General features: G+C 48.4%; 1 protein-coding gene across 1 annotated transcript; it reads left to right on the forward strand.

Annotated features, from left to right (window-relative positions):
- Positions 1-1783: 1783 nt before the first annotated feature.
- Positions 1784-4294, forward strand: LOC119440717 (uncharacterized). The gene has a single exon (XM_037705602.1). The coding sequence runs from the start codon at positions 1784-1786 to the stop codon at positions 4292-4294; it is 2511 nt and encodes an 836-aa protein (XP_037561530.1).
- Positions 4295-12152: the final 7858 nt, after the last annotated feature.

The following is a 12152-nucleotide window of genomic DNA, read 5'->3' on the forward strand; positions in this document are numbered from 1 at the left end:
TCTTCTCTTGATGTTTTCTTGGTGAACCCTGGCCTATTCTCCCTGGTGGGTACGTGCCATTTATATTATACAGGATGTCCCAACTATCATGCACCAATACTCGAAAATATGCAAATGCCAGCTGGACAGAACCAAGGTAATCTTGTTTGTCGTCGCTTGGAGATACTCAAGTTATTTCTTGCATTCCGCCTAATTAGTCTTAATTAATTAATAATCTTCTCAAATATGATGTATAATTAGACGGAAAGTGTCAATAAGAAAATTGTCGAGCAACATGCAAAACTGCCGATACAGCTTTCTGTTACTCAACACATGCTGCATAAAAATTGCTGGCGCTCCCGTAATCGAGAGTAGATATAAGCATGAAATGGCTACCGGCAAAGCAGATTGGTTATAGATGATACTGGCCAAAGTCTTGAAATGGGTGTAGTGCATGTTCGCAACGGCACACCCCACCACACCACACCGCTACACGCCATATACTGTGCACTGGTTCATATGGACGCTGCCCAGCTAGAAGAAAACCGGTTGAAGGCGGCATGACAGCCAGCGAAAGACGCCAAGGAGACAAAGCGCACTGCCCAGCTAGAAGAAGAAAAGCGCCTGAAGGAGGCGCCACGCAGTGTGGCGCCACCTCTCGAGGCGATGCGAAACCTGCGCCGCGGAGGAACTCATGGACCGCTGGGGTTCAAAAGAGCACAGGCAACCCTGTATCAGCGCCAAAAGATGACAATCAAGTGTATGGTGCCCTGTATCTGCATTTTGAACGTCGTTATTGGAAATGACCAATAAAACTTCAGCGTACTAGAAGTTACAGCTCGAGTGATATTGTGGACAAGCGTTAGGAAAAACTCGGAAGCAATATTTCTTGGAAGTTTTTGGGAAGTAACCATGCAGCGTATGTAATGCGGTCCTGTACGAAGGGTTGAGGGCCAGAAACCGCATTTTCTTAATTTTTGACTGGTTGCCCAGATATCGTTTTGTCCTCGCAACGATGCCCTGATGTTCACGTTTGAGTGCCCGGATAACGGCTCTGGCTTTTGGCTCAAGGTCATTTGAAGGTCGACGACAACAGGAGCTAAAAGCATTTAATGCTTAAAAGTGTTTTTCTGAGCGTGAAAGAAGCCTGCGAATGCACCCAAATTGCCGCACGACTAGCCGCTCGAGGCCCTTTACGTGTATTTGCGGGCTTTCACGCTCAGAAAAACACTTTTATGTAGCACGTATTGTGCAACAGAAAGCTGTATCGGGAGTTTTTCATATTGCTCTACAATTTTCTCATTAGACACTTTTAATCAAATTATAATATCAGAGAAGTTGATTATTAAGACTAATTATGTAATTAGGCGGAATGTAAAAGGTATCTTCAAGCGGCGGCAAACAACGTTACGTTGGTTCTGTCCAGCTACGTGGCATTTGCATATTTTAAAATCTTGGTGCATAATAGTTGGGACACCTGCATACGCAGCAACAACGACCACAACCTGGCAAATCACCTGCCAATTTACTCCGTCACCCTTCCTTCATTCTCACTGTCCACATGCTTTGCATATTAATTAGCGTGATTTACCCTGTCTGTACTGCTGTGCATGCCGTGTCAGTTTGGTCTGTTTCATTAATCACCACTCTTCAACCACCTACCTATACCTGTCACGCTTGAAGTGGAAGAAGAAGAAGAACCATGCAGGCTGAAGAGCGGAGGCAAGCAAGCAAGCGTAGGTACAATCCTCACGAGGGAAGAGAAAGCGAAATTCCGTCGTCGTCCCTCCATTCCCCCGCGGATATGGGACTGGAAGGCTTCTTACTACGAGAATGTCACGGACAACCATTTCGCTGCAAGTTTGTGAGCAGGGGTGACGCGGAGCGTACAAAAACGTCGTCGTTGACAGAGGCTACTCCTTTCGAGTCTTGCGAGGAACTTTCCAACGCTTCTTCTAGTGACTCGCAGCATCTTGTCTTTGAGACCACCAGTGAAGGGAGATCGCTTCTGGAACTACCGCGCGATGTCGAGGAATCTCCAGAGACCAGGTTTTCTGCTACCTCAAACAAGGAGCCTGTGCGGGCAGAAGCGGACAAGCACAAGGCAACTCGTACTGTCGTTCACAGGAACACGTCCGAGCGTTCACGAGGGATTCACGAAACAGAAATGCCCCGAGTACGTCCTAGCTGTCCAGAAGAACTGACAATTGCGGCCCTAAAGACTCGACGCCGCAAGTCCGGTCAGCTCTCCATGGATGACATGCTAGAGTCCTTCTGTAGGAGACGAATGCCCTTAACGGGCAGACGAACCAAAATTCGTCCATTAGACCTGGCGAGAGCGACCCACAGCTCGCTACAGGAGGTACGCTCCACGAGCCTTATCGACAGTCCCGACATCATTAGTTCAACCGAGCGCACCTGCAGGGACGACGTGCTTGCCGCTGTGATGTTTGTTGCTGCTGTGACTTCGGTCCTTGCCGTCCTTCTGTACCTGTTCACCTCCATTCGCGACGTCGGAGCGCCCTTCAAGGCTTCGCGGACGTGCTTTTCGGACGCTTGTCTCAGAGACGCCGCATTCCTGGACCAGCTGCTCTCTTGGAACGTCGTATGGCCGTGCGACAATTTCTACATGTTCGTTTGTCGCCAGTGGAGAAATCAGTTCGCCGCGACGCCGTTGGCCGGTTCCGTTTCAGCGGACGACGATTATGTTGCGAATGCCGAAGAAAAAATGTACGCGATTCTCGAAGACCGGCGTCAAGGCTCAAGCTTACTCCAGCCTCTCCGTGATCTAATGGACAAGTGCATGGACGTCAAACGTATTCAGTTGGACGGTTGGGACCCGCTGCTGGCGTTTATGTCCGAAGCTTCAATGGTGACCTTTCCTATGACACCGCCTACACGACCTTCGTTATCCGCGTGGAAGACAGCGGGTCAAGTGCTTCGAAGAACTGGCACCTCCGCGTTGCTCAACGTTGGCATCGCCGCGAATCCGCGCGTTCTGAACGAGGACATTGTACTGATCGCGCCGCCCGATATGCTTACCAGCAACAGGGTCATCGACGTCAACGAGGCCGTGCGTCTCTATACAGACGCTGTGTTCTCAGCCGTCAAGGCGCTGCGAAAGGAATTTATTCCTGCGGCTTATACCTTGGGCATTGTCAAGTTCGCGGGCAATCTTGAAAAGCTTTGCAAACTGAAGCCTCGCGAAAGACAGTCCTACCAAATCGCCAGAGCTAATACGTCATCGCACCTCTTCACCTTTGTTACCGAAGCACTTCGAAGTAGCGAACCTCGTGCTCCGCGAGCAGGATCAGATGTGTTGATCCAGTCACCGCACCTCGTCTACAAGATTGTCAAGCTCGTCGAAGACACGGAGCTGCACACCGTTTTCAATTACATCTCGCTCAGGTTGATGATCCAGACGTCCCCGTTCATTCCGCAAAACGACCTGACAGACTTTTACGGCCCGCTTGTCCTCGGCAAGTTTCAACATTCGCTTCCTCGCTGGAAGCTCTGCCTTCGCGTCGTTGAGAAGACCTTGTTTCCCCTCGCCTACGTGTCGTTCCTGACTAACCTCAGCGCCCACGCGTCGCCGCTCAAGTTCCACGACGCGGTCAGCAGTGCTGCGAGGGAGCTCCTTCACGGCGTGAAGACGTCGCCGCTCTTCAACGCCTTGTCGAGAACTGCCATCCAGAAGATGTTCGTCAATACCCGTTTCAAGGTGCTGGCTCCACCGTGGATCCACGACGACGCACTTCTAAGGTCATACTACCAAAGCCTGCCCACCATAAAGCCGACGGACACAGCTTTCGGATCCTACGTGGCAACCTTCGAGCATGTCTTTGCGCATACCGCATCGCGCGACTATTCGCAGCAGTGGAGCCACTCTGCCTTCAGCACGGACTGCTACTACGACGGTAGCGTGCGTACCATTTTCGTGCCACTGCTGGTGTTCAACATCACGGCAGGAGTGGACGCTGCGGGCGACTATGCTCAAGTTCCTCGCGCTGCGTACCGCGTGGTCAAGTGTGTCCTGGACATGATGTTCGCCGACGCGAACTCGACGTCTGGTGACGAGTCGTGGCTCGACCTCGAGACACGACACAGATTTGAAGATGCCGAGCGCTGCTTCGGTGGATCGCCGCATGAAGTTCCGCTGCGCGCGCGGTGGTTTCCGAAGCTTACGGACGCTCTGGCCATGAAGTCCGCTTTCAACACATTCCGAAAAGCTACCGCGAGCTCTGGAAAGGCATGGGGCCTGCGGCTTCCCAATGGCAAATATCTGACCAATGATCAACTATTTTCGTATTTCTAGTCATGCAAGCTTGCGAAAGGAGCGGGGACCGCCAGCTGGCGGCTAAGGCCGGTACAACCTGGAATGTCGTTCTTCGCAGCTACCGAGACTTTCACGCGGCCTTAGAGTGCCCCTTGGGTTCCTCGATGAATCAAGCCGGTCATTGTAGTATATGACTGTATGTATACTATGTTATCTGATGAAAACATATAGGTTGTTATGTCACTCATTTTAGTTCTATCATATTGTGGGGTGTCGTAAACTTGCCACCTGTCCATAAGAAAATGTTAGATTACTTTCCGTATCTGCTTATGCGAAAAAGAAGAAAGAAAACCCCACTACGAGGAAGTCTTGATTGATTGATTGATTGATTGGGCTTAATAGCGATAAGTGCACTCAGGTTCCTAACTCGTGCGCAGGAATTATGAGCGCTAACACTGAATCGGAGGTTGTTGATTGGAGTGATTGTACGGGGCAAGTAAACTATAAACCTTAAAATGTCAAAGCGAGCGATTCCCGTTGATGAATTGGGCAGCGAAAACTAAATGTGGAGGAACTCGCTCTAAAACGCAAGTACTACTATTCGGACACTGTGCGGTGAGATAATTTCGGCCAGGTAATTCTTGAGTAGTATCTGCTTGATTTTGTACCAAGCGTTGGGTGCACAGTAGCCAACCCTGTTCAAGGTTAATCCCGAGCCCCCCACTACACGGCGTTTCTCACAACTCAAGTACCTCCTTTGAGAAGTTAAACACCGCAATCAAAACGTGCTTGTTCGGCGGGCCGCGGTCGTACAGCGCGCATTGTATCCCTCTCACAGAAAGAGAGATTAAAGCCTGGTAATGTACGTCAAGCCGACTGAGCTGCTCTGCCGAGGTACTCTGCTAGTCTATCTTGTGAGATAACGTTATCTATAAACCGCTCGAGATGCGTTCCTGTACCCACTAGAAGCAACTTGGCAGCTGCACCTTATTTTCGAATACTCCCGCCAGTTGTGTGTGCTTGTAGATCTACGTGCTGTATCTAGATGGCGCCACATTTGCGATGTTCTGGCGGACCCGCCAAGTTTAAAAAGGCGCTCATGCAGCTGTTATCTAATGAAGGGTGGTAACAAAACTTCGATGATGCTTCTACCCAGTGACGTCACTCGGCTTCTCGGCATTTGTTTCTGTAAAAAAAAAAAAAAAAATATATATATATAAATATATATATATATATATATATATATATATATGATAGAAGTTTCGTTTTCTTGTATTTTTTGGGGGGTAAGCGTTTTAGAAACGTTTATCGCATTCCTCTACCGAGGAGGAGGAACAAACTTTATTTAGAGAAATGAGCAGACGGTAAGATCGTCCGAGGGGGCCGGCGTCCCTAGTCCAGGATGCCGTGGGCCTGAGCCGATAGCTTGGCCCTGCTCACCAGGCGATGCTGGTCTTCAGGGCTTGGGCTTGTCAGCTGGGCCTCCCACTGCTCGACGGTTGGTCCGGTGATGGGTGGTGTCGATGGGTTTTGTCGACATTCCCATACCATGTGGTAGAGGGTATTGGGCGCAGAGCAGAAGGCGCATTTGTGAGTATATCTCGTAGGATACATGGCGTGTAGCAGGGTGCCGTGCGGGAATGTGCCGGTCTGAAGTTTGCGGAAGATCACCGCCTCTTCTCTTGTCAGCTTGGGATGCGGGGGTGGGTAGGTCCTCCTACCCAGTCTGTAATGACTCAGGATATCGGCGTCTCTTTTCGGGACGCTATCATGTTGGTCTACTGGTGGTCGTGAACCCGGTGGGATAGCCCGGAGAATGTGATCTCGGGCAGCGGTGTTAGCCGCTACATTACCCGCCAGGAACTCGTGTCCCGGGGCCCAGACAATGTACAGTTCTTGAAAATTGTCTAGTTTTTTCGAGGATGCTCAGGGCTTGTTTAGAAATGCGGCCCTTTTGGTAATTTCTACATGCTGTTTGTGAGTCCGGGATGTACTGTTACGTGATCTTCCTCTCGCTTTCCCGTAGTGGCCGCCAGGGCTATCGCCGTTTCTTCCGCGCAGTCGATGTCTGGAGTGCCTCTACCGAGCCGCGGAGAAAACAAAAGACTCCAGTGGCGACCGTGGCACAGCCACCGCTCAGCGCGCTGCACCCCCTCAGCGGGCTGCGCATTTACTGCGAATTCGGTATCCCACATGCAACACATTTATGTTGTTTACGCATCAAACTAAAGCTTTTTCTTGTTGTCTATATGTAGCACAATGTCATTTTTTCTTTAATTACTAGACATTTCTGTATTATTAGTATTGATTGTTATATTGCTTGTATGACGGTAATGCATTATTTCTATTGCTATTTTTAATACTTACCTAATTTGTTTTTCTTCACATTTTTTTGCCTTCCACGTTGCATTTTTTTGTAATTCCATAGTCGTTACATAACTGCTTGCTGCACTAATACTCTAATTTATGTAATAAATAATAGGAAGTCCCCTAGACTGTTTCTACTTTGGGACCTCCTGATATCCATAATATATGGAGGCCCATTTATGTACGTGCGATGAATAATAATGATTTGTTGACTGTGTGGAAGGTATTGCTTTCTTCGCTGACTGTAGTGTACGGTTAATTGAAGATTATAGTTTGAAGTTATAGTTGAAGTTAAGCTCGCTCGGCTCGCTCACTCACTCACTCACTCACTCACTCACTCACTCACTCCCTCACTCACTCACTCACTCACTCACTCAACACTCACTCACTCACTCACTCACTCCACTCACTCACTCACTCACTCACTCACTCACTCACTCACTCACTCACTCCTCACTCCACTCACTCACTCACCACTCACTCACTCACTCACTCCCTCATCTCACCTCACTCACTCACTCACTCACTCACTCACTCACTCACTCACTCACTCACTCACACTCACGCACTCACTCCTCACTCACTCACTCACTCACTCACTCCACTCACTCACTCACTCACTCACTCACTCACATGCACGTAGACGCGCGCATGCTTGCTCGGGCCTCCTCTTGCTCAAGGTGTCCTCTGTACATCCTACTATCGGCAATGCAACACAAGCCGCCCATTTCGTGCGAAGGCACGTCGCTGTTAAGTGCTCGAAGACTCTCCGTGCTCTTTGATCGCGCTGGGGAAACAGCACAGTCGTCCTTGGCGAGCCAGCTTGCTTAACGCTTGTTCCTTGAGCTGTCCTAGTAGACCATGTAAAGGGTCCCCCAGTTGCCTGATATCACATAATATCAGGCAACTGATATTATGTGATACTGATATTATTGCGATAGCAATTATATGGACACTCCAAAGCAGATTTCTGCCGTCGGCGTCGCCGTCGCCGTTGCCGTCGCCGTCGCCGTCGCCGTCGCCGTGAGGTTCCGTATGACGTCAATGGAGATGAAATCGTCGCCGCGCGCCGCCGAACGCTGTATGTTCGAGTGAAAGGGCGCGAGGGACGCGCGCTTTCACGGGGAGTGAACGTACGGCGGAGAACAAACGCGCGTTCTGTGCCGTGCTCCATTAAGGGCTGCAGAAGTAGGCGTCTCTTTCCTCCTTTACAATCACCATATATGTAGAGCAAACGCGCCTTCTTCTGACGCACGAAAGGCCGTGGGGGGGCAGGGAAGGGAGGCGACGTTTAGCTGCGGCACCAAGTGCCTATTTATATCAGAGGCTCCGGCAACAGTCACCAACGCCGCACGCATTTTGTGCGAACGCGGGCAAAACGCCGACGGCGTCGACAACAGTGCTGTGTGTTGCCGGTGCTGCTGCATGTCCAAGTTTGTACAGCGGATAAAACTACTATCCTTACTCCGTATAGCTCTCTACTAAGTTGCTATCGCAATTGATGCTTCGCCTTTCGGGGAAAAACTGCGACAACTTTTATGTGATACTGATATTATGTGACACTGCGACGACCTAAGGCCTTAGGTCGTCGCAGTGTCAGCTAGAACCTGCAGGTATCGCACTTTCTTCCCGCAGAAAAAGGTATTCCACTTAAACTATATGTTTCAGCCGGCACCCTAAGCCAGATTGTTCAGCAACTATGTTTACTCTTCTGACACACGCTGGAGATACAGGATTTATTGGCGACAGCGGGGCAGTCCTAACTGCGGCTACCACAGATGATGACATACTTCGTATTTTGAGAAATAAGTGTGGTCAGCGCCGGTGCACGTAGGCGCGTCTGACCTTTTATAGCAGCTTTGGTTGCACTCTCAGAGTGGCCAAAAGGGCGATGAGGGTAGGTTGTGCGACGCGGGGTGGAGAAGCACTTTCCATATTTCATCATCATCATCATCATCATCATCATCAGCCCATATTTATGTCCACTGCAGGACGAAGGCCTCTCCCTGCGATCTCCAATTACCCCCTTGTCTTGCGCTAGCTGACTCCAATTTGCGCCTGCAAATTTCCTCACTTCATCACCCCACCTAGCTTTCTGCCGTCCTCGACGGCGCTTCCTTTCTCTTGGTATCCATTCTATAACTCTAATGGTCCACCGGTTATCCATCCTACGCATTACATGGCCAGCCCAGCTCCATTTTTTCCTCTTAATGTCAACTAGAATATCGGCTATCCGCGTGCTTCAATGCATAAAACAGCGTTTTCCTCAAAAAGTTAACTGGAACGCCCATGCATTTCGTCGGACACATTGAAAATTAATATCTCGAAACTGGTTCAGTCCTGAGAATTCGTTCCAAGTGGATACGCCTTACGAACTGATCGGTTATAATTCGTAGATTGAAAGATGTGCCGTAAAATAATTAATTAAAAAGTTAATTAGCGCAATTATGCTAATTATTCAATTAGGCGTTTTGATTTCTCGTGGAAGTAATGGCTGCCTCATCGAGTAGTTTAAATCAAGGATTATAATTGTGCTATCTGCCACAGGCAATTCAAAAAAATTTGGTGCAGCTAAAGTGAAACACCCTGTATATACACAAAACGCGTGTAGACGTAGACTCGTCTTCGCCTGTCCTTTTGGAGCATCCGCGCGGAACCAGACTCGCTTATTTTATTACCCTTCTGGTTTCGCTAACTGAGCTTTGAAAGCCTGATTCAACAATATGTCTTGCCTGCGGTGCCCAACGCTTGCCCAATTACTCTTGGTGGATATGCACCACAGTCTTTGAGATCACCACCACCATCATCATCGTCGTCGTCATATGTGGAGGCCCTTTATCCGGCTTGCTAGATGACCACCTTTAAACCTTGCAAATAAATGCAGTAATAACCACAGATGCTCCTGTCAGTGAAAAGAAGGCAGGAGTAGACATTTTTTCACCATCATTAAATTGGCCTTTCCTCTTTGACTGCCCGATGCAGGCAGAGTTATTGCAGGCAGAGTTTCACCACGATAGCAGGCGGAGTTATTGGCTATCATTCTATCACTATGGAAACTTCCCACGTCCATTTCTTCAGCCGTAATCATGACCGACGTTTTGTCCGTTTGCCCTGCTCTGTCAGTGCCACATTTATCTACGCCATTCTCCCAGAATTTTATTCGTCTATCCCCCAACATTCACTATGGGTACCAAAGCACTTGAAACTAACTTTAAACGATTCAGCAGAGGCACTAGCGGCGGCATCTCTTAAAAGTACGGTACTGAGGATTCTATGACCTTCGGTATACATCACTGCTGCAAGCTAAAAAAAATTATGTTCATGAGTAATATGCCAAATCATCTCATATTCAGCATCTTAGATGCTTGGCACAGCAGTTGGTGTTTCACTAGAAAACTTGAAGTTACGACAATGCGTTGCCGAAAATCAATGCTTACTTTTGGTTCCCACAGTTCTGGTTTAGCTCCTTCCACTCAATGTTATTATTACAATGAACAGAAAACTATGCAACATTTCTTTTTAGAACGTCGTAGGTTCAACATGCAAAGAAAACGACTTCTGGAAGGTCCTCTTCGCCGACTTGGACTGGGCGTTACGTTTCCTGTTATACCATGCCTTGGGGCGTCGGCACTAGGTTACTGCAGCGCGAACGGATGCGATTCCATAGTTAACTTTGCTTGGGAAACAAAGAGATTACTACCATGGTAATTTTACCAGTGTTTTGTTTTCTCACTACGAATAACAAAACATATCAATAGCACCTATTCTACATTATAACCCCAACATTGATATTAACGATTATTAATAATTTAAAACCTTCTCCTTAATTTACAAAATTCCCTTTCAGGTCTCTTCCCCCTTTTTACCTTCTACCGCCCGATTCATGCCCGATCCCCCGTAATAGGCAGAGCCATACCATTAGGCGCCAAACCAAACCACGTTTGGATATCGGCCTCGATACTTTAGCGTGAAGAGCATTCCTTTTCGAAAATAACCCGTTGCTGGTGTAGAAGCTATATGAGGTCTGCTCCGGACACTCCAGTCTGTGCTCGAGACTGAACAGACGCAGCGATGTGGAGGGACACGTTTGTTCGGGCTACTGGTTGGCTGGCCCCTAAACTGCAGCTGCCACTATATTGACACGTATACATGTTTATCTTTCACCGGTGGCCGCTTTCCACCGGCTAACAAATGTTAAACGTTATCGCTCGGCGCAGGACGCGCCTGTATCGGAAGTTTCTAGAACGTTATCGATGCTTCTTTTCGTTGCCTGTTTTCACCGACGCTTATGTTATCTGATTGTGTGACCGACGCGAATTATCTAGAACTTTCTGGAAGACACGCGGGCATCAGGAATTAATCTGGAACCTTCGATGACTCAGGTATAAAAGCCGACGCGTCTCGCCGCTGATCAGATTTTCGACGATCGCCGACTGTGCTCGCCGCTATCGTTGTGCTTTGAGTGTACCTTGCTTTTGTGGGCACAGGTTCGCCCAATAAACACCAGTTTCGTCGTAAACAGTTTTACGACTGTTTTCTTCGGCGTCACTACTACGTGACAATATAGTGTCACCTTATTGTGGAACGTGAATGCGTAAGATTGGTCCAAGATATCGCTACCTGCTGTATGTGATGGGAGCCGCCATGCACAGGGCAACCAAGATCAACGTTCAGTTAACGAATTAAAGATAACAGTTATCCTTCAGTTGTCATATTTCCTTGGGGGATTCGACACTGGCTTTGCGGATCTCCTCACACGGCAGTCGTAGACATCACTGAGCCACACTTTCCTGTATCAAATTTATTCGTTTTGTTGTCAACTAAGAAGTTTCGTACTTCCCGAGGAATATCGTTACGTCCACCATTGGGGACTTTACTTCCTTTCACTGGTTAACTCTTATTACATCTGCGCGTATAGCAAAAATGCTTTCGTGATTCACCATTTGTAGCAAATAAGATTAAAACAAGATAATCGTACTTCTTTTGCCAGCTCTGTTTCGGCCTGTATGGTTTCCTTCGAGTTCCTTTGGTGTTGCGGATGCTTTATCAGCGGACGGAAATTCTTCACGCTTTTTTTCCCGCAGGTTCCGTTCATCGACATTATCAAGGGCAAGGAAGAAGAAAAAAATATCAAAAAGCAGAGAATGAATGAAAGAAACAAGCGTTCTTTAACAATGGCGCTTTAGTTTTCGTTACAGCGTCGTAAGACATTGTGGAACGTGTGCCTATATACGTTGCATGTTTTAGTTTTTTTCTTCGCCGTTGTTTTAGCTACTTGCTTGTCTAACTTAAGAGGTTGTTAGTTTCAAGCTCGCGTCGCCAGACGTCAACGCACGACGTTTCCATTATGCAGGGTTACAGGGATGCTCTGTAATGCATCCGGAGAGACAAACGCGACGCGGCCAACGCACTCGCCCTCTCCTCCCCAGAGGCGACTGAACGAGACGACGCGACGACAGCGAGCAGTGTGAGAGAGTGTCAGACACATCGCTTTCAGAATCTACGCCACGCCGGCGCTCCGGGGTTCAAG

The sequence above is a fragment of the Dermacentor silvarum genome, chromosome 2 (assembly GCF_013339745.2).
Source record: "Dermacentor silvarum isolate Dsil-2018 chromosome 2, BIME_Dsil_1.4, whole genome shotgun sequence".
Classification (NCBI taxonomy): Eukaryota; Metazoa; Arthropoda; class Arachnida; order Ixodida; family Ixodidae; genus Dermacentor; species Dermacentor silvarum.

What these genes read in the sequence shown, in the direction of transcription:
- LOC119440717 (XM_037705602.1), top strand. Translation starts at nt 1,784, where the DNA reads ATGGGACTGGAAGGCTTCTTACTACGAGAATGTCACGGACAACCATTT.